Source organism: Littorina saxatilis, linkage group LG5 (genome assembly GCF_037325665.1).
Source record: "Littorina saxatilis isolate snail1 linkage group LG5, US_GU_Lsax_2.0, whole genome shotgun sequence".
NCBI classification, from domain to species: Eukaryota; Metazoa; Mollusca; class Gastropoda; order Littorinimorpha; family Littorinidae; genus Littorina; species Littorina saxatilis.
The window spans coordinates 19243682-19267108 of NC_090249.1; the positions used below are offsets into that span (position 1 = coordinate 19243682).

Below are 23427 nucleotides of genomic sequence, written 5' to 3' on the forward strand. Positions count from 1 at the left end.
AGATGAACGTAAATTTGGATCGTTTTATAAATTTTTATTTTTTTTTACAATTTTCAGATTTTTAATGACCAAAGTCATTAATTATTTTTTAAGCCACCACGCTGAAATGCAACACCGATGTCCGGGCTTCGTCGAAGATTATTTGACCAAAATTTCAACCAATTTGGTTGAAAAATGAGGGCGTGACAGTGCCGCCTCAACTTTCACGAAAAGCCGGATATGACGTCATCAAAGACATTTATCAAAAAAATGAAAAAAACGTTCGGGGATTTCATACCCAGGAACTCTCATGTCAAATTTCATAAAGATCGGTCCAGTAGTTTAGTCTGAATCGCTCTACACACACACACACACACACACACACACAGACACACGCACATACACCACGACCCTCGTCTCGATTCCCCCCTCGATGTTAAAACATTTAGTCATAACTTGACTAAATGTAAAAAGAAATCAACATGAACAACTTCAGAGCTCTTACTTTGATTACAAACTGCATGATTTGGATAAAAGTTGATCGGTTTGATCTAATGCTGATCTTTTGCAGGCTTTAGTTTTTTTCAGCGGCATAAGTCAGTGCTTCGTCTCGTATCGAAAGGCAAAAGCAGACGACAAATTTAGTCAGTTGGAGTTGTCTCCCGTACTCCTGTAGCATGCACTGATCTAAACATAATCCACTATTCAGTTTAGATCAGTGCGCTGCACCGAGACGGTTCGGGAATTCCCAACAAAAGAACAGATCCGCACACGGCACGGGCAACTTCAGTGTCAGCTGAACACGAGAGCGTTCGGTCTTTCAGAAGATTTGTATCTTGAAATGAAAATTAACGAATATCGCGCTGTCCGAAGGAATGGAGTACATATCGGACAATGACCACGCTCAGGCTAAAACGATAGGACATCTGGCCGACATGCGGCAATGTGAATCGGACATTTGGGGATTTTCATCTATGTCCGATGTCCGACGCCTAACGACATCCCTGCCTACATTATTCTGATTGATCACAACCAAACCCGCTACTATCATTGGACACATCCAAATGCAAGCGTCTGTTCTTGAAAATTTCCCACTGATCTAAAAATAAAACCAGTGCAATTTCCTCGGTCGGGCTTTGCCACAGAAACTCACGGTTTAGTAAAATGTACAATGTATTTTCTGATTTGTGCGCAAAAGCTTTTTTTCTTTTTTCTTTTTTTTTAACATAACAATGTTTAATGTCACTGTTTGTTTAAAAGAACAGGGTCACATTTGTAAACAAATGTTAAATAGAAAATAAATAACATTTTGGTTCATGATTTTTCCTACACCTGTGCTGAAAATAAGAAATAAAAATGTTGGTATATAAGTCACTCAAATACAAGTAAGTATACATGGCTCGGTTTGAGTTTGTTGCGGTTGACCCTGCACAATTCGATCTATGATGTTTTCTATCATGTTTTTGTTGAACAATTTTGTAATTCACAACTTCCTGTGTTACACAAACTCAGTGATGACCAATTTTGCCTTCACACCTCCCATAGGGTGACGGATGTCACAACTTTCTGTGTACACAAACTGATGACGTATTTCACAACAAAATGGCGCTAAAACTAGTTCCGGAATGTCACCGTTCACACAGGCAAATGCCTCCGCATAACCCAGACCTCCGGGTCTGGGACCGGGAACAAGCACTGATATGATCAATAGAACTTTGAATCAATACAAATACAATACTCACTGTTCAATTAATTGACAATGTCAGTGTTATTCTTGATTCTGGTCCGAGTCCCGGTTGGGTATTCAATAGGTTGGTTCGAGTCATTTTTTCAGACATGATGTGCTTATTCATTAATTGTTGGAATACATAAAGGTCTGTTAAATTCGCGTATTTCTTTTCTTTTTACATTTAGTCAAGTTTTGACTAAATGTTTTAACATAGAGGGGAGAATCGAGACGAGGGTCGTGGTGTATGTGTGTGTGTCTGTCTGTGTGTGTGTGTGTGTGTGTGTGTGTGTGTGTGTGTGTGTGTGTGTGTGTGTGTGTGTGTGTGTGTGTGTGTGTGTGTAGAGCGATTCAGAGTAAACTACTGGACCGATCTTTATGAAATTTTGCATGAGAGTTCCTGGGCATGATATCCCCAGAATCGATAAATATATTTGATGACGTCATATCCGGCTTTTTGTAAAAGTTGAGGCGGCACTGTCACACCCTCATTTTTCAATCAAATTGATTGAAATTTTGGCAAAGCAATCTTCGACGAAGGCCGGACTTCGTTATTGCATTTCAGCTTGGAGGCTCAGAAACGAATTAACGACTTTCGTCATTAAAAATCTGAAAATTGTAATTAAAATCACTTTTTTTATAAAACGATTCAAAATTACGTTTATCGTATTTTTCATCATTTTCTGATTCCAAAAACATATAAATATGTTATATTCGGATTAAAAACAAGCTCTGAAAATTAAAAATATAACAATTATGATTAAAATAAATTTTCCGAAATCGATTTAAAAACAATTTCATCTTATTCCTTGTCCGTTCCTGATTCCAAAAACATATAGATATGATATGTTTGGATTAAAAACACGTTCAGAGAGTTAAAAAGAACAGAGATATAGAAAAGCGTGCTATCCTCCTCAGCGCAACCGCTACAGCGCTTTTCTGGATTGTTAATTTCACTGCCTTTGCCACGAGCGGTGGACAGACGATGCTACGAGTGTACGGTCTTGCGGAAAAAATGCAATGACGTCAAAGTCTCTTTCGCTTTGCGTGTAAGTCTTTTTGTGACGACAGTATACGCGACAATTTGTTCGCTTCCGGTGTCATTTTAGACTGAAAAGCAACTCAAAAGAAGGAGCTAAGCCTGTGTCTTGAAACAGCTGAAACACTCTTTTGGATTTCCGTTTCAATGTTAATCAAAAAGTTAAAGAAAAAAAACAAGGTTCAGTTGCGAACTGACAGCGGATTGAGCATTTATTCCTGTTGATGAAGGTACGATTGAAGCTTTATTCTCTCCGTCAACCAACAAGACTAGATTTGCAGCAGACGAAAAACAAACTTACAAAACATGTAATTATTTACGCACCTAATGTTGTGTGGCGATTCACAAATATGTATAAAATCTACTATTATGATATTAAAGTATATCATTGTATTGAATTGTAGTGTAACTTCTTGTAATTTAGTGTGCATGTGTGCGTGTGTTTGTGTGTGCTTATGAGTGACATCTCTCGCTGCCTTACTATCTTAGTGTCAGTGTATGTGTGTGTCTCTCTCTCTCTGTCTGTTTGTGGCTGTCTTTCGGTCTGTCTGTCAGTCTGTCTCACTCTCTCATTCTCTCTCATATTCTCTCTCTCTCTCTCTCTCTCTCTCTCTCTCTCTCTCTCTCTCTTTCTCCCTCTCTCTCTCTCAGCCTTTTTTTTTCCCTTTCAACATAAGGAGAGAGGAAGAGAGTGCGCTGTTGTGTTGGCACCTGTTTGGGTCTGTGTGCGTAAGTGTGTGTGTGTGTGTGTGTGTGTGTGTGTGTGTGTTTTGTGTGTGTGTTTGTGTGTGTGTTTGTGTGTGTGGATGTGTGCGTGTGGGTGTAAGTGTGTTTGCGTGTGTGAGTGCATGTGTGTGGTTGTGTGCGTGTATGTGTGCGTGTCACGTGTGTGTCAGTGTGCGTGAGAGAGATAGCGAGAGAGAGAGAAAGAGGTAATGATAGAAAGAGAGAAGATACAGAGACAGAGACAGAGAGAGAGAGACAGAGAGAGAGAGACAGAGAGAGAGAGACAGAGAGAGAGAGACAGAGAGAGAGAGACAGAGAGAGAGAGAGAGACTGACTCGAGAGAGAGAGAGAGAGAGAGAGAGAGAGAGAGAGAGAGAGAGAGAGAGAGAGAGAGAGAGAGAGAGAGAGAGAGAGAGAGACTGAGAGAGAGACGGACGATTGGTCTTTCGCTGGGGGTATGCAGTGCCTTGGCAATGCACATCTACTTAATTTCTTGGTTTTTACATTTAGTCAAGTTTTGACTAAATGTATTAACGTAGAGGGGGGAATCGAGATGAGGGTCATATGGTGTATGTGTGTCTGTGTGTGTGTGTGTGTAGAGCGATTCAGACTAAACTACTGGACCGATCTTTATGAAATTTGACTGGGTATGAAATCCCCGAACGTTTTTTTCATTTTTTTGATAAATGTCTTTGATGACGTCATATCCGGCTTTTCGTGAAAGTCACGGCGGCACTGTCACGCCCTTATTTTTCAACCAAATTGGTTGAAATTTTGGTCAAGTAATCTTCGACGAAGCCCGGACTTCGGTATTGCATTTCAGCTTGGTGGCTTAAAAATTAATTAATGACTTTGGTCATTAAAAATCTGAAAATTGTAAAAAAAAAAATGTTTTATAAAGCGATCCAAATTTACGTTCATCTTATTCTCCATCATTTGCTGATTCCAAAAACATATAAATATGTTATATTTGGATTAAAAAACAAGCTCTGAAAATTAAAAATATAAAAATTATTATCAAAATTAAATTGTCCAAATCAATTTAAAAACACTTTCATCTTATTCCTTGTCGGTTCCTGATTCCAAAAACATATAGATATGCTATGTTTGGATTAAAAACACCCTCAGAAAGTTAAAACGAAGAGAGGTACAGAAAAGCGTGCTATCCTTCTCAGCGCAACTACTACCCCGCTCTTCTTGTCAATTTCACTGCCTTTGCCGTGAGCGGTGGACTGACGATGCTACGAGTATACGGTCTTGCTGCGTTGCATTGCGTTCAGTTTCATTCTGTGAGTTCGACAGCTACTTGACTAAATGTTGTATTTTCGCCTTACGCGACTTGTTTGTTTCTTTGTTTGACTTATGCATTTTGCAATCCATTTTTAGAGCTGTGTCTCCTGATTTTGTCTTGATTTGTATTTTTGTAACATTCAGGTACAAATGCAAAACAAGTTCAAATCGTGAACAAGGGAGGCTACCCGTAAAATTGTGTTCCACAGTTTTATATCTAATGTTACTTCCCTTGATTCCGTTGTTGGATATCTTTGAAGTGAAGATCGGGAAGGGAATGTTAATGCAAGCCCCAACGAAAATTTTCAATCATTCGTACACGTGTCAAAATGATAAAAGGCACTATCCATTTTTATTCTTTAAAAGACGCATTCTGTTTCGTTTCGTATGTTTTCCAATCCACATTTTAGAGTTGATAAATTTGCAAACATCCTGTGTGCACACGATGCGCGAACTGGTTTGAAAGAATATTTTCAGGGGTACGTTTTCTTTGTGTTAGTGATTCACGGTCTTGTAAGTTATTTTGTCGATTTAAGCGATAAGGTGGTTATACTGCTCGCACATATTAAAATAACGAGCATGCGGCATTGGGTAGGTCTACGGTCCGTACGGATCAGACGGTAATCTTGAACTTTAGCGTGTTAAATTCATAGCTCAGAATCCAGTCACCAGTGACATTCTTTACTACAAGTCCATGTAGGCAAGCCAAAGAACATTTGTCGTGAAACTAATTGACGGATTGAGCTTCAAACTTAAGCATAATTAATTAATTTGGTTGTTCAATCGACAAAAATGCCCCGAAAATGGCGTAGGCTACGTTGTCAACCATGGGACATTTACACGAAAGAGTTGTCTCCCTTGTCCGATCATACGGATAATTCCTTCTTTGACCCATGTAAACAAAATGCATTCGTACAGTTCATCGGAGTTCATTCCGTAACTTCAAAGGGATCTAAAATGACTTGTTATGATTACAAGTGGAGGTTCTGCAAATTTGGAGACTTAAATCCCTCTGAATTCTGAGCTATGAATCAGGAAAGACTGTTCTGGTCAGTATAGAAACTGTTATGTGTACCTCTCTAAGTCTCTTAGATGAGTTATTGCCGTCGCTACTTTGAATAAATGAAAGACAGGATCCGATCTGTGTATAGGCATGGTGATCACACAATGACACACCAACCATCAACAAAAGATTTATGGCGGATGTTCTATGACTATAAGCCTCATTGATTGATTGACTATGGGATTGAGAGATTGAAACTGAAAGAAGATCAAGATGTTACACCACCTCAGATCTGATCAGGATTTCACATGGTGATAAGAGTGACGTTCATAAGACTAAGTCAGTAAGAGCATCTGTCCACTTTGAATCACACTGCTCTAAAGTTCAATTTAGTTTTAACCTAACAGTCTGGCTGCTTCCTGTGCAGAGTAGGAGTTTTTTGCTGAATCAGTTTTGAGGATGTGTCGCTCGCAGAATAGAAAATTTGCGGAAATAACTCTGTCAGGATTTTCAGTGGTCTGGCAGAGTAAGAGCCCCTTTCGCTCGGCCAAGTTTTTCAAAACGAGGAAGAGCATGTTCCACGCTTCCGATTGGCTTTATCCTGCGATCGGGGAGAACGAGTACCTCTGATGTGTATGTTATGTAGCGTGCACTAAATATATTTCATTTTCTTTCGAAAATACAAACATTGCAGGCATGAGCAAGTTTCAGAATTTTCACTCGCCTTGTGGGCTAGTGAAATTCAAAATTGACTAGCCCACAAACAAATTCACTCGCCCACAAAAATTAGTTTCCAAAAACCAAAACGATTCCATCCATTTAAACGTTGTGAAAGGAGAGCAGGTCTTTGCAAGCGCCTGTACAGATCACATCAGTTGAGCGACACAAGCACGCTGGTCTTGCGTTAGCTGCTGCATAGCGTGTCCCCCCTCGGTGTCTTCAGCCTTTTTGTTTGAGTTTACCCATTTTTGTGTGTTTTGTTCGTGAGACTTTGATGTTTTGTGTGCACGTATGTTTTCCAGCTGAAATTTGTCCGTACCAACAACGAATGGCCCCTTTCTCTCCTTCTCAGAAGCGGCATGCTTTTCGCAAGCAGTACACAACATGACGTTTTTTTCCCGATCATAGTTTAGCCAGTCTCTCTGCTCACCAGTCAGATTTTGTATAGTCTGCCTGGAAGGAACGCTTCCCCCTGTCCGGAGTCATACTTTTTCAATCTCTCGGACTCCTTCCCTCTGGTTTGGCTTTTGTTTTTGGGGGGGGCTAGCAGTTGTCCAAGTATTTCTACATGTTTACAGCTTCAGATCTGCCAAGGCTTCTGAGACACACGTGCTGCGTCGACAATTCTGATTTGTTAAAATCGCATCAACAAAAAGTCCTGATAATCCTGAAATCATACGGTCATTCTGATTGGTTCACAACTTCATGGTCACTAAAGAGAATTTCTCGATCAGCTGGAACTGGAGCTCCGATCACATCTAATTTTAGCAATCGTAGACGACAACGTGCTTCACAACAGACAATCGTCGCTCGAAAAATGATAATACCACAGACCCAAAAGTTACACTCGCCAAGTGGGCGATCATTATAAGACTTTCCACACTCATTTCTGGTCGCCTGTGGCGAGTGGGCGACCGATCTTGCGCATGTCTGCATTGGAGCCATGAATCGCCACCGATGGCTTGCTGATCACTGGAAGTGTTCGCTAAGTACGTGTTTTCCTAAACTCATGTAACCTCAAGCCAAACTCACGTGACCTTGATCAAAACTAGTTGTCAGCGATCACTACGTGCGGGTGATCATTTCTGCAACAAATTGTGAACTCTGATGAACTCGTGAACATTGATTTTTAAAAGAAAAGGTGCGCACACTGCATAATGTACACATCAGAGTTAGTTGTTCATCCCGATCGCAGGATAAAGCCGATCGGAAGCGTGGAATATGCTTCGCCTTGTTTTGAAAAGCTTTGTCGAGTTAAAAAGGCTCTAACTCTACCAGACCTCTGAAAATCGTCTATTGATTCAGCTGTAAATTGCATCTCTTCATGGAAAGCAGTCAGACTAAGACTGTTAATTTTTGGTAAGTTTTTAAATGGATAGATGCTTTTAATCTTATGATTATCACACGAAGAAGTCTGGACAGACCTCAGATATTGCAGTGTTGATCTTCGACCTCAATCTTGGCATGCATAGTCACTGACGTATACTTTTCTTTATCTTGCCCTTGGGCTTTTGACTGTCCAATTGTTTTGACATGCAGGACTAGCGGACAAAGTGTCAATTTCTTGTTATGGTTTAGTGTGTGTGTCCAGCTGAGTTAATTTGTTTTACGTGTGCAGCTGTTTTGACCATTCTTGCTGCAGACAAGCATGAGTTTGTTTGGAGGAACGTCCACATTTGGTCAGTCCAATGTATTTGGCAACCAAGCTGCAGCAGCGAATAGCAATCCCATGAAAGATTTTGAGGTCAGTGCTTCTAACAATTTTACTACTTTCTAGTTTCTTGCTGTGGCCTTGAGCGGATCTCTTTTTATTGAGAATGAGAGCTTTTTTTTTATGAATTTCAAGTGTGTATTTGCCATCAAATGGTACCAGGGATGAAAGTTCCAAACCTGAAATCAGGCATTCAAGGTTAGAGACATGATTTCCTGGTAGTTTTTCTGATTTTCAATCATTTAAAAGGTTAGAGCTACCTATTTATTGAGAATGAGAGTTTTTTTTAATGAATTTCAAGTGTGTATTTGCCATCAAATGGTACCAGGGATGAAAGTTCCAAACCTGAAATCAGGCACTCAAGGTTAGAGACATGATTTCCTGGTAGTTTTTCTGATTTTCAATCATTTAAAAGGTTAGAGCTACCTATTCTGCAGACAGATTTGCCTGCTTTTGAACATGATCAACTTTCATCTCGGTGTTAACACGGTTGAACATTGTAAAATAATAATAATAACGAGAGCTTATATATAGTGATCCACAAAGAATCGAGCTCTCCGCACTTTAAATATGAACTATGACTCGTATGAGTAAAACACGCAAGTTTAACATTGAATACATATAAACAATATAACCTATAAACGTTATAAAATGTGAAGTTAGCAATGAAAAAAGATGAAGTAAAAGAAATTACAAAGAAGCCTGGATTGAGAGCGAAATGATGAGCTGTGTCTTGCTGTACCTGCAGGTGGCATCACCTCCTGACGACAGTGTGAGTTGTCTCAAGTTCAGTCCTGGAGTTTTGCCATCCACTTTCCTCATTGCCGGCAGTTGGGACAACAAGGTAAACTATACACACAGAAATGTGTGCGCAGAAATACATGTAAACATGACATTCAGTAAGACTAAGAGAATCAATCTAAATGAGCATTCTCACAATTATAAGCATGAACATGAAGACATATTTATTAATGATTAAAAAAACGCTGTGAAAAAGATTCTGCCAAAATGATGGCAAACTTTTTTGGCGATTTGAAGTAAGTTTCAGCATTTTGCGGCGTTAAACAACATCCCAGATGCACTCAAGTTTGCAGTACAAGTTATTAGAAGAACACATGAATTGCAAAATCGGTTACTTGTAGTTGTAGCATTTATTACATTGTGTGTAATTGTAAAACGGTGGAACCCCCTTTTTACGACCTCCGAAAATTAGGCCTTAAAAATGGAAGGGAGTCATAAAATAGAGGTAAAATTACAGAATCTGTGAACAGAACATCTGAGAAAGGAGGGTCTTAAAAGGGGGGTTCCACTGTACTTGTACTTAATAGAACACATGAAGTGCAAAATCTGTTATTTGTAGCATTTATTTCATTATGTGAAATTATAATAAATATACTTCCCCAATAGGACTATTTGTGAAGGGACACTTCTCTCTCTCTCTCTCTCTCTCTCTCTCTCTCTCTCTCTCTCTCTCTCTCTCTCTCTCTCTCTCCCTCTCCCTCTCTCTCTCTCTCTCTCTCTCTCTCTCTCTCTGTTTTTGCTCTGCAAAGAGATTATTATAATCTTGGAAGAAAGTTCAGTTGTTGACTTCTAAGATTTTTAAAAATCTCATAGCAGACCTAAAGAGAGAGAATCTATATATATATGTATATGTACTATATGCTTTTATTTTCATCAAATTGATGTGTCCATGAATTCAGGTGAGCTGCTGGGAGGTCCAGCAGAACGGTCAGACCATTCCCAAGGCTCAGCAGACGCACACAGGCCCTGTGCTGGACGTTGACTGGAGTGATGTGAGTGCCAGACATGTTGAAAACATTCAGGGTGTAAAGTCTTCCTTCTTTTGTAGGTATCAGAGACAGACTGCTAACGTCCCCTTATCAAGAATAAATAACCAAGAAAGTATTTTTACAGTGTGTATTTGTCTTTTTATTTCTCGCTCACGCGCAATTACCATTTTTCTGTTATCCAAGAAAGGTTACGTTTCTAAAAACGTTTTACTGTCAACAAATCGAAAACATTCATCAGAACTTTGACCTGTTGGCTTTTAAAGTGGACAAAACGAGATACACAAATCGATGATAACTGATATTGTGACATATCTTGTAGTTTCTAAAATGGATTACATGGCATGAATGTATAAAGGGCATATTATGTTGAAATGTTTGGTTGTCTTTTTACAGAGCCGTGCGGAAGTCCTTTTCTAATTGTGTAAGAAAAGAGCCTCCATGTGCCCTTAAAAATGCTTAAAACGCAACATTTTCCCGTCAGTACGCCCAAACCACTTTTACTCATTCCCAGGCCTGCGTGTGAATGGATGTATATTATTCATGTTCAAAATCAACCAAGCATTGTGTGAATTTGGTAAATGTTGTTGTGATATTACAGGATGGCACCAAAGTGTTTACAGCTTCCTGCGATAAGACAGCCAAGCTGTGGGACCTCAACAGCAACCAGTGTGTTCAAGTAGCACAGGTAAGGCAAGCATAATGTCACTTGCAGACCTGGTTACCAGTACGATTTGGGCGTATTTTGTACGCCAAATTATTATCGGTACGCAAATACGCGACACACGCACAAAATACGCCTAAGAAAAAGTCTAGAATACGTTTTCCAGTGTTGGTGTGCTGATTACGGAATGGTACAACTGATACTGGTTTCGGTCGAAGGGAGATAACCATGACAGCGAGTCTTCAGCTGTGGAAACCTTGTTCAGTTGTTGGCACGTGCGATTGTCTGGACAATCGTGGCAAAATGAAGCGGAAAAATGTGCCAGTTTCGGATGACTGTACCAAGTCTAAACAGCAGAAGCAGCAGATTTTCTTGGAGAAATATAAGAAAGAGCCAGGAATTGTGGAGTCTACTATGAGAAAAAGTCATGCACACTGCAAGTATTGTAAATCAGATTTCTCCGTTGCCTATGCTGGGAAATATGACATCGAACGACACTGCAGTTCCAAAACTCACCTGGACAAGGTTGCTGCAAAGAAAGCCGCTGAAAGCTGCCAAGGAATTTTGAAGTTCATTCATGCAAAGCAAATCCTGCCAGAAGAAAAGGCTGTAGTCCGCGCTGAAGCAATGTTTTCTAAGATGATTGTAAAAATGAACTTGCCACTGTCAACCGTAGATGTTATTTCACGAACTTCATCTTTTCATTATCAATCTGATTGGAAGATAAACTGACAGGTAAATAAAATTGTTTTATCCCTGTTGTATTGGAAGGAGTTAAATTCTGAAGGTGTTCACAAGACATGCTATTCTTACACAAACACGTTTGCACCCACGCGTACATTTTCCCTAGCCCATATGGCTTTGCTTGCAAAGTACATCAACTTTTTGAAAAATACACTCAACTTTTTGGGAAAGTACTCTTGCCTCGGGTTTAGGGTAAACAGGTCTGCACTTGTGTGTGGGAGAGGGGGGGGGGGGGGGGGGGGGGGGGGTCATTTGCAGAGAGGATGTCAGATATGCTCTCTATCATAGCTTTCAACCCTCACGATTTAATCTATTATATCCTTTTTGACTCACATGCGAAGCAAAAGTGAGTCTATGTACTCACCCGAGTCGTCCGGCCGGCCGGAAAACTTTAACGTTGGATATTTCTTGGACACTATTCAGTCTATCAGTACCAAATTTGGCAAGATGGTGTATGATGACAAGGCCCCAAAAAACATACATAGTATCTTGACCTTGCTTCAAGGTCAAGGTCGCAGGGGCCATAAATGTTGTCTAAAAAACAGCTATTTTTCACATTTTTCCCATTTTCTCTGAAGTTTTTGAGATTCAATACCTCACCTATATATGATATATAGGGCAAAGTAAGCCCCATCTTTTGATACCAGTTTGGTTTACCTTGCTTCAAGGTCAAGGTCACAGGAGCTCTTCAAAGTTGGATTGTATACATATTTTGAAGTGACCTTGACCCTGAACTATGGAAGATAACTGTTTCAAACTTAAAAATTATGTGGGGCACATGTTATGCTTTCATCATGAGACACATTTGGTCACATATGATCAAGGTCAAGGTCACTTTGACCCTTATGAAATGTGACCAAAATAAGGTAGTGAACCACTAAAAGTGACCATATCTCATGGTAGAAAGAGCCAATAAGCACCATTGTACTTCCTATGTCTTGAATTAACAGCTTTGTGTTGCATGACCTTGGATGACCTTGACCTTGGGTCAAGGTCACATGTATTTTGGTAGGAAAAATGTGTAAAGCAGTTCTTAGTGTATGATGTCATTGCTAGGTTTAGTTATTTGACCTTGACAGGTCAAGCATGTGAGTCGTATGGGCTTTGCCCTTCTTGTTTTTTTTTTTCTTCTTTTTTTTTACTAGAGATTTCGAAGTCGAGCTTGGTTCTGAAATAAGACCTTCATGTTAGTTTTTGGATTTCCGTACTTAAACTGGCTTATGCACATTTTCGATATCAATATAAGGTGATTAATTATGAAGGTTTTCTCTCTGTCGCTGCCCTACACGCCACCAGGCGTGAAAGGCAGTAAGTAAGTAAGTTTTCTCTCTGGGGATATCACGTGTGAAATACCCAAAAAGAGCCTCTTCGCAGCTTAACTTTATATTTTTGCCTGTACATTTAAATATGTACCCTTGACATTCCTGCCATATGGGTTGCACTGCTCTACACTGCCAGAAAAAGTGCTCGATGAAGTCGGTTTCGTTACAATACTGACAGAGATTTGTTTGACGAATTCCCATCTTATGTAGCAAAATGTTGGTGGGATATATATTGTGTAAAATTTTCCAATGCAATAGACGAAGACGGGTTTCTGTCGAGCATTCGTTAGCTAATTTCCAGTGTTTATCTTCTAATGTAATATTTAATTTGTTCGACCAAAATCCAGCTGAGCTTGGCTCCTTTATCTCATAATTTAACATCTTTAGGCGAATTTGGCGTGGAGATAATTGTATAAATGGCATATGATCAGACCGGGCCTGACCCGTATCACGCAATAATAGAGCTTTAATGGCAGTCTGTATTGCATTATATTCAAATAGGCGAGACTGTTTATATCCAGTTCGTTCACATATTTCCTCAAAAGAGCACATGTCGTTATCGTTAAAGACATCTTTAACAACGCATATTTTAGCCTCTAATCTATTATATCCTGATTATATTTCCAGTAACGATTTTCCGATTATAGTGGAACCCCACTCAGGGATGGCCAAATCTCAAAAATGTAACTCGCCAACTGTTGTTGGGTTTTTTTTTGGGGGGGGGGGGGGGAGTGCAGACCTGTTGACGCCCTCACACAATTTTTTTCCTTAGTCTACGGGTGGCAGTTACTGTTAGGCTCTGTGCATCTGGATGATGATGTAGAGTAGTAACTGCGTCTTGTTACAAGTTTCAAAACAGTACACTTGTCACACAGCACTGCTACTCTGAACAAACATTGAGGTTCTTACCTTTGACACACACACCTCCCCCCCCCCCCCCCCCCCTTTCCCTCTCCCTCCTATCAATACTGTGCCGTTTCAGATTTTTTTTTCATAGTGCATTTATTCCTCCATTTTAAAAATCCCTTCCTTTGTAGATTTCATTTTCTCAGACTGTTGGCGGACTTAAGCTAAAGGGAGTTTTGCTGTACATGTCTGCATTGTTGTGGTGATTTTGACGGAGAGTGTTGTTTTGCATGCTTTCAGCATGATACATGTCTGCATTGTTGTGGTGATTTTGATGGAGAGTGTTGTTTTGCATGCTTTCAGCACGACGCCCCAGTAAAAACAGTGCGGTGGATCAAGGCCCCTAACTACAGTTGCATCATGACAGGGAGCTGGGACAAAACGCTCAAAGTAAGTCATGTCATGTGCTGGCACACTTTTCATTTCATTTCACTTTCCAGGCATGAGAATCTTCCTTCTTTAGGAGGAATTCCTCCTTTTGAACCTCACAAGGTGTTTATGTCTGATATGGGAAATCAGCACAATTTTTTTTTATGCTGTAAGCAACACACCTCATGAGTAAATCATGTTGCCTTTTTCCCTTACATCAGGGATCAAATAACCAAGGGGAAGTAAGCGCTCTATATGCATACGCCATGTGTAATGGAGTAAGCGAGAGTTATACAAAACCTTTCTCCTTGCACCTGAGAGAATAACAAGCATTGAAATTAACAAACGACTTTCATCAAATCGGATACAATTTCCTAAAGATGATGTTCTTGAAAATTTGGCAAACTTTATTTCCTCCTTTTTGACAATTTGTATTCTCATGTCTGACTTTCATATTTGTAGCAGTCTGGCAAAATCTCTCCAGATCCATGATTTTCTGAGGAAAGCAACAAAAAAAACTTGGCTTGAGAACAAAAATTCCTGGAAGAAAGTAATGGATGATCAATATTTTTGTGTGTGTTTTATTTTTAATAACATTCTGTATGTGTGGGTTAGAAACATTCTGTGTGATTTCTTGTATCCAGGAAAGGCCGTCACATTGCCTTTAAAATTGAAAAACTTGGTTTGAGCGTTGCCCCTAGACCCCAGCCAATTTTCAGAGACTATTGTCTTCACGTATTCTCCAGCCTGTTGTAGTTACCTGGGGATCGTAGATGTGCCAGTGGTGGTTTCTCTGTAAATAGTTCTTACACAATCATGATGTGAGGCTGTGATACCAAGCCAGGTCATGCATGGGAAGGGAAAGTTTTGTTCTTTATTCTGCTGAAACAGAGGACAAAACCAAAGGGTGGCCAGGGAATGCTGGTAATCTAGTGTTGGTTGCAACTAGTTGTGCTGGTAATTAGTTAAATAGTGCAGCAGGGGAACATCTCTGGAATTTCTGATAGTTTTGTAAACACTGGTGCTTTATTTTGTGTCTGGTTTAATTTTCTTTTTAATTTCTTTGTTCTGTAGTCTTTCTTTTTTTCTTTCTTTCTTGATACTTTGACCACCATGCTACTTAATATTGTCCACAGTTTTGGGACACGCGGTCATCCAACCCAATTCTGACCGTCAACCTACCAGAGAGATGCTACTGTGCTGATGTGGTGAGTATTCCAACTATACTCCTGTAGAAATCTTCATGCAATACCGCATGTTTACTTTTTGAAGCAGATTTGAACAATTTTTGACAAATTATATACTAATTATATACTCAGCATTTCACAGATCTAATAAGATCAGAAATTAGCAGAATATTCAAGTGATCGTATCCGGATTGGATATTTTTCTGTAAGTCTCTGTGTGTGTGTTTCTATGTGACAGTGTTTCTTTTTTGTCTTTCTTAAAACTGTAGCAAAGAGTAACTTACAAATTTCAGATGCACAAAGAGGTGGGGGGGGGGGGGGGGGGGGGGGGGGGTCAGTGAACTGTGAGGAACAGCATTGTAGGGAACGAAGTCAGGAAAGGTCAAAATGTTGCTTGCACAATGACAATGAATACAGTGGAACCTTCATTTTATGACCTCCATAAATTTGAGAAAATCAGGTCTTAAAAACAAAAGTCTTAAAATGGAAGTAAATTTGCAGAGGTTACGAACAGAAAATCTGCAAAAGCAAGGTCTTAAAAAGGAGGTCTTATAATTGGTTTTTTTTTTTTTACAGGGGGGGGGGGGGGGGGTTCAACTGTAGTAAATTAAACCTAACAGAAGAGAGTTCATTCTTGAGAGAGTGTAAGGGCTGCATTTTAGCATTACATTGGAACCCCCCTTTTAAGACCAAATTGAGACTCCCCCCCCCCCCCCCCCCCCCCCCCTTTTTTGTTTGTTTGTTCATAACCTCTGTAAATTTACCTCCATTTTAAGACTCCCTGTTTTTTAGACCTGATTTTCTCAGATTTTTGCAGGTCTTAAAAGGGGGGGTTCCACTGTATTGCTGTGCAAAATGGGTCTTATTTTGTGTCGACCTATTCAAATCACTCAAGTCAGCAGAGTAGACAAAACTTGAGGCTTAAAGTCATACACTTTTGGGTCACAACACTCATGTACTGAGAGTTCCCTTCTTTATTTCCCGACTCAAACCAGAAATACCCGATGGCGGTGGTGGGCACGGCAGGGAGAGGACTCATCATCTATCAGCTGGAGAACCAACCACAGGAGTTCAAGAGAATGGAGTCGCCGCTCAAATACCAGGTACATTCTATGGAGGCTAGCACGAGTGAAACAACAAATCAGGAAACGCTATTCCTGAAGCTTACTTCGGTATTTTCCAGAGATTCCAGTCAATATTACTGTATTTATTCTTGATAATTTTTTTCTTCTGTTGATGGTTATTCGTTGACTAGTCAAACCACCTCCTTTTTCAGCACCGCTGTGTCAGCATTTTCCTAGACAAGAAGACCAACTCACCCACAGGGTTTGCGCTGGGCAGCATCGAGGGACGAGTGGCTATTCAGTACGTCAACACCGCGAACCCCAAGGACAACTTCACCTTTAAGTGTCACCGCTCCAACGGAGCGTCCAACAACGTGCAAGACATCTATGCAGTGAGTGAAATAGTCATTCTCCTGGCTTAGGTCATTCATTTGTTTTCAGCTAGTTGGATGTTTGTTGGCAGGAAATAGCTCAGTCTGAACCGTCGCTGGCTTCAAAACCAGTTGACACTATCTGAGTGGGTTTGATCCCCATGTTCGGTGAGGGATTTATTTCCCAGAGTCAACTTTGTGCAGACTCTCCTTGGTGTCCGAACACCCCCGTGTTCACAGCAAAAATCTCGGGGCTTGGAAACATGAATACACGCATGCAGGAAAAAGAAGAAAACATTCAGCAGCTTGCTTTCCCCAGTTAGAAAGCAGCCGGAATTTCCATGAGGGTAACCTCACAGGACTATATGAAATCTTATCTTTTGTTTTCAGCGTGGGGTTAAATTTCATAACCATTCTTTTGTTCACATAATGTTGACAGACTAATGTTAAAAGTATTGTGTTTGCTTATGAAAAGCTCAGCGGCTGATTTCTGTATTTGTGCAAGTGCTGAATGCTTTAAAAAAAAAAAAGGTGCCATTTTGTGGCAGAATGTAAATCTAAGAAGCGATTCAGTTTGAGTTTAGATATGAAGTAAGTTTGTATATTGAAGTTTTGTCCATTTTCATCACTTCGTTTTTACAGACGTTTTTTTTTTTTTTAATTTTAATTTTTTTTTATTTTATTTTTTTCGTCTTTACACTTGTTCCCTTGTCCCGTTGTGCTCTCACATCGCCCCGTCCCTGCACTCGCTGCTCCAACCACCTCTGAATTTCGTTCCGCTGCCAGACATGTCGATTTTACAGGCGCTCCAGGGGGGGATGTCGGGCCGCTGCGGTAGGCTACCCTCGGAAGATGACACTGCACTTCTGCTGAGTCACTTCGACGGTGTTCAGTAGTGGGTCTGTCCCGAGCTAACGGATGCAGCCCACTACCTACTATGCCCCCTACAAACGACATTGACTTTAAGTCGCGGAGCCAAACTGAGTGAGCGTCCCCTCCAGAGAGCAGACCGCCACCACGTCCCTTCGTCGACCCCCCAGAACGTCACACGTTGAAGACTGACAGCAGAACTACTATTCAGGGAAGGATCGAACAGGAACACTGAGACCAAGGTCACCATGAGAGCTCCGGGCATGAAGGGCCACAAGAGCAAGGACAATTTATATTTTGGATGATTAATGAGATGAGGATGATTATAATGATGCTTTGGATTTCCAATTTGGTTTTTGAGACTACATGACAGGGCAGCACTCTACACTTATTGTCATAATATATCCTGGCGTCAACCAGGCCCGAGAACTGCCGCACCTGCGGTGTTGGTCAGGTATACAGAACCTGAGCACCCTCAAAGTCGCATTCGTTAAGTGAATGACACTCGGCTGTGTGATCCCAGCCTTCCCATAGGAACCATAGCACTTCCACTCTGGGCAGGAGCCGACCGTAGCCCGAAAAACCCACATGACCCTGATGGGATTCGAACCCACGACCTCCCGGCCCGCAGCCCGATGCGCTAACCACTGCGCTACTGGGGCCGGTGTTTTTACAGTCATTGGTTTGGATGGCTTCGTTTGATTTTGGTGGCTTAAATCCTTACTCACTATCTTCTCTGTGTTTGTAGATTAACATTTAGCCTGAGGGCCCTAGGATGGTACACATTGTTTACTTGAAAGAAGCACCGATGTAGAAAGGAAAAAAAGTCTATAATATGAGCAAGGCTTACCACAGAGCAGACGGTTTGCTTCTTTTTTGTCCTTTGCATGTGTGTGCTTGTGAGCACTTTTTCATGGTGTGTTTTTTTTTAGAAATATTTTTTCGTCCGGCAGGTGAACGATATTGCGTTCCACCCTGTGCATGGTACCCTGGCGACCGTGGGATCCGACGGCCGCTTCAGTTTCTGGGACAAGGACGCTCGCACCAAGCTCAAGACATCAGAGCAGTTTGACCAACCCATCACCTGCTGTACCTTCAACGCTCAGGGAAACATCTTTGCCTACGCTTCTAGTTACGACTGGTCCAAGGTACACAATGATTCTGTTGGAGTGGAACCCCTTTTTTAAGACCCCCCCCCCCCCCCCCCCCCCACCCCCAGTTTGAAACTCCCTCCCTTTTAAGACCGTGTTTTCTCAGATTTTCTGTTCAAGACATTTGCAAATTTACCCCCATTTTAAAACTCCTTCTGTTTTAAGACCTAATTTTTTTCAGATTTTTAGAGGTCTTAAAAGGGGGGTTCCGCTCTACTAACACACACCCTCCCTAGCTTTCCTTGTGCACACATGCATGACTTACACTTGCGGTCTTCAACAGATGCGCTCAATCACACTTGCATTCAGGCAAACTTTGCCTCTTTGTCCATGTGCTGTTGTTGTGGTTGTTCGTTGTTTTCTTTTTCCTCAGTCACTTAAGGCTCTAATGGACTTGAGAAAGAAGGACAGCCTGCAAGTGTTTGTTTGCTGCTATGACTCCACCAAAGATAGATTTTATCTATTTTCTTCTCAATGTTGTATCAAAGTTCATACTAAGAGATGCACACTGATGTATATCTTGACAATTGTGTGCATGCTTTCAGGTGTTTTTTGAGTCACTTGAGAAAAAGTGACTCTATGTAATCGGTCAGTGTTAGTCTGTCCGGCCGGCCGGCCGTCCGTAGACACCACCTTAACGTTGGACTTTTCTCGGAAACTATCAAAGCGATCGGGCTCATATTTTGTTTAGTCGTGACCTCCAATGACCTCTACACTTTAACGATGGTTTCGTTGACCTTTGACCTTTTTCAAGGTCACAGGTCAGCGTCAAAGGAAAAATTAGACATTTTATATCTTTGACAAAGTATCTCGGAAACTATCAAAGCGATCGGGCTCATATTTTGTTTAGTCGTGACCTCCAATGACCTCTACACTTTAACAATGGTTTCGTTGACCTTTGACCTTTTTCAAGGTCACAGGTCAGCGTCAAAGGAAAAATTAGACATTTTATATCTTTGACAAAGTTCATCGGATGTGATTGAAACTTTGTAGGATTATTCTTTACATCAAAGTATTTACATCTGTAGCCTTTTACGAACGTTATCAGAAAAACAAGGGAGATAACTAGCCTTTTCTGTTCGGCAACACACAACTTAACGTTGGGCTTTTCTCGGAAACTATAAAAGTGACCAGGCTCAAATTTTATGTGAACGTGACTCATTGTGTTGTGAATAGCAATTTCTTCCTGTCCATCTGATGCCTCATATAATATTCAGAACTGCGAAAGTGACTCGATCGAGCGTTTGCTCTTCTTGTTGTGTGTGGGTTTTGAAATAAAAATTTTTTTTACAATTTCATGATCTCATGCCTTGTGATGTACATGACAAGGGAAGTGTCTAAGTGATCTATCTAGTAATTTTATACCATGCAATGCTGACCTCTATCTCAATTTATTATTTGTCTTCTGATTGCAGGGTCACGAGGGCTATGACCCTCAGAAGATGAAGCCTCACATTTTTCTGCGATCCTGTTTTGATGAGCTGAAGCCTTCAAAGAGATCGTAAACTTCGGCAGAGGACACTGACTATGTGACATGAGATTGAAGTTTATACAGTCGAACCTGCTCTTTCGACCACCTCTCAAAAGCGACCACCTCTTAAAAGCGACCACCTGCTCACAACGACCACTCCCAAGAATCCAAGACGAGGTTTTTTTTCAAATATAATTCACCTTTCCATAGCGACCACCTGTCTGTAAAGACCACATTTTGTCAGTCCCTTGTGTGGTCGTTTTTGACAGGTTCGACTGTATCAACAACAACAACATGCTGAGAGACACTTGTACCTGAAGAATTAATGAGACGCACACAAATACTCATACAAGTACATGTACAAATGAATAAACCCAAATTTTTAACAACTCAGCAAAGGGACATACACAATTTTAAGCAGTTTCAACAAATTATGAGTCGGGGGGAACTTCTTTCACGGCTGTACTTACTTGTCAGTTAGTCTATGGAGGTTTAAGGACTTGAAAATTAACAACAGTACTATTGTACAAGGTGACATTTTGATCATTTGTTTTCTGAAATATTAAGTGGAATAAAATCAGATGTGAACATTATTTGTTAATAGTGGTGAAGTCTTGCAGTTTGTTATCTTACTTCGGTTTTCGCAAAGAAGTACATACAGTTGTTGGCTCACGTAAGTGTAGCCTATGCGATCGTAACTTTGTCTGTCTGTGCGTGCGTGTGTGTGTGTGTGTGTGTGTTTGTGCGTGTGTATGTCTGTGGTAGAAACTCTAACATTTGAAGACGTCACATTACATTGACGTCACATTATGACGTAAGAGGGTTAGACGTCACGCGAAGGAAGTACTGAAAGTCTCGGTCATTATTATTTTGAGCGGGCCGAAACTAGTGTACATGCAGATAGACAGATCTAGATCTAGTGTCTCGCTTTCTTGCACAGTTTCACCTATTCTCTTTGTGTGTGTGTGTGTGTGTGTATGTGTGACGGAGTGATTGAGTTTGTGTTACTGTTTGTCGATTTCTTACGTGAGCCTTGTTGGCTTCGCCTCTTGTTTTTCTTTTGCAGAAGTGACTTTTCATGACATGTAAAATTGATTATTATTTTTAAAAATTAGTAAAGATGTTAAATGCAGAATTGCTGGAGTATTCTTTGTGAATGTAGATTTAGTTTAAACAGAAACATATTCATTGTGGCCCCCTCCCCTAAAACTTTTGTCTCATAATACATGTATTTTTATTTTTTATTATTAAAATAGACACTGTGGGCTTTAAAGAACAGAAGTTTAAAAAAAAGTTTCTTCAAACCGAAGGACTTCTATGGTCTACTAGAAACCCTCTACTTCAACATACACTATGATTCTAAAGCTTGGCTGATATGCTATGACTTTTGGGAATTTGTTTACATACAGACCGGATTCTTCTGAGTATAATTGGCAAATATGAAATTTCTTATTTTTTTAATTTGTTTTTGTATGGGTTGCGTATGATTCCTAATGGCTAAAGGTTCGTGTTAGAACTAGAGAGGTAGTTAGTTGCTGTGTCTACTTTTCTCAGAGCTTTCATTGAATCAGAGATTGTGTTCGTTGGTTACAGCACTTTACATAACAATTAACATGTGAGATATTTTCATGTTTGTGATTGCGTGGAGAGGTTTCTGAACTGAATGCCCCTGTGTGGATGTGACATTGTGTATATCATTAAACCTGTAAACAAAATAATAGCACTGCTTTTTGTTGAGATTTTGTGTGTGTGTGTAGCGGTTGATTGCTTTGGTTACTCAGTTATAATCTATTTATGTAAGTTGTTTCTATGAAGGCTGAATCTCGTGCCAGCTCAAGCGATGCCACAGGTTGTCATGAATGTTAGACTACAAAAACAAAAACCTGTTTTACAGTGGGACCCCCCCCCCCCCCCCCTTTTTTAGGACCTCAAAACGTCTCAGAAAATCAGGTCTCATAAGAGAGGGAGTACAGTGGTACCTGTGATGAAAGGACACCCCTGGCACCAACCAAAATGTTCCCTACATTGCAGGTGGCCTGTCATGACAGGTATATTTTGGTAGAGGTAATGGACAACAGAAAGCGTCCTTTTAAGGGAGGTGTCCTCTCATCGGAGGGGCCAAACATTGCAGGTACCACTGTATTAAAATAGAGCTACATTGACAGACATGACAGAAAATGGGGGAAACTAGGGTCTTAAACTGAGGGGTCTTAAAAGCTAGGTTCCACTGTATCACAACCACTCCTATGAACCCTCATCTGAGGCAGATTATCTTTCATTTGCGGAATGGAACAACTTTTTCTTTCAAACACAAAGTGTATTGCTTGTCTGATGACAAGGCTAGCAGTATTTGCAGGCAGACATTGCAACCAGTACGTAGGTGCTCATCAATACTGAATATTACAAAGCCCGTGTGTCTGCATTTGTGATGAAAACAAACAGTCAAAACTTTCACAAATTGGTCTCAGCCGTGTTTGGGTTGTTCTTTTATGATCAAACAAACAAGCACCTTTGTAAAGAAACTAGATCTTGGATAAACAATTGCAATTAAAAGAAAACCACGTAAGTCCCCGACGTTTTCTTGTGGAAAGAAAGAACGGCCCTCAGATTTCCACCATATTTAGCCCTCATAGGTGGCTTGTCCCTAGCACAATGAAGCACTATTACACAATTTGGGCAACAATACCAGTTCATAAAAGTACTGCGTGATTTCCCACGGTCGGTTCAGTAACCGTAATGTGTTACAGTCTCGGACCTGTTAAGAATAAAAAATAAAATTCAATGAAAAGGAGAAAACGTTGATAAGGAATACTTCGTCAATCAGCAGCCGAACTTCTGTCTTTTTCTCACAGTATGATCCAGTGTACGAGTGTGATTCGTCGCTTCTTCGTCGTCTTCTTCTGCTTCTTCTTTTTCTGTTGTTCATAAGAAAGGGCAAAATTAAACCTACATTGGAACCTCCCTGTTACACCCACCCCACCCCCATTTACGATGGTATTTTCAGATTTTGTATTTTGTTTGTTCGTTCATGGGCTGAAACTCCCACGGCTGTTACGTGTATGACCGTTTTTACCCCGCCATTTAGGCAGCCATACGCCGCTTTCGGAGGAAGCATGCTGGGTATTTTCGTGTTTCTACAACCCACCGAACTCTGACATGGATTACAGGATCTTTTTCGTTGCGCACTTGGTCTTGTGCTTGCGTGTACACAGGGAGGGGGGGGGGGGGGGGGTGTTCGGACACCGAGGAGAGTCTGCACACAAAGTTGACTCTGAGAAATAAATCTCTCGCCGAACGTGGGGACGAACTCACGCTGACAGCGGCCAA

General features: G+C 40.7%; 1 protein-coding gene across 1 annotated transcript; it reads left to right on the forward strand.

The window, feature by feature from the left end:
- Positions 1-5174: 5174 nt before the first annotated feature.
- Positions 5175-21820, forward strand: LOC138966488 (mRNA export factor-like). Its single transcript, XM_070338756.1, has 11 exons — positions 5175-5239; positions 8102-8227; positions 8943-9038; positions 9895-9987; positions 10583-10669; positions 13921-14007; positions 15123-15194; positions 16169-16276; positions 16450-16629; positions 18432-18626; positions 20045-21820. The coding sequence occupies exons 2-11, from the start codon at positions 8132-8134 to the stop codon at positions 20132-20134; spliced, it is 1104 nt and encodes a 367-aa protein (XP_070194857.1). The 5' UTR covers positions 5175-5239; positions 8102-8131; the 3' UTR covers positions 20135-21820.
- Positions 21821-23427: the final 1607 nt, after the last annotated feature.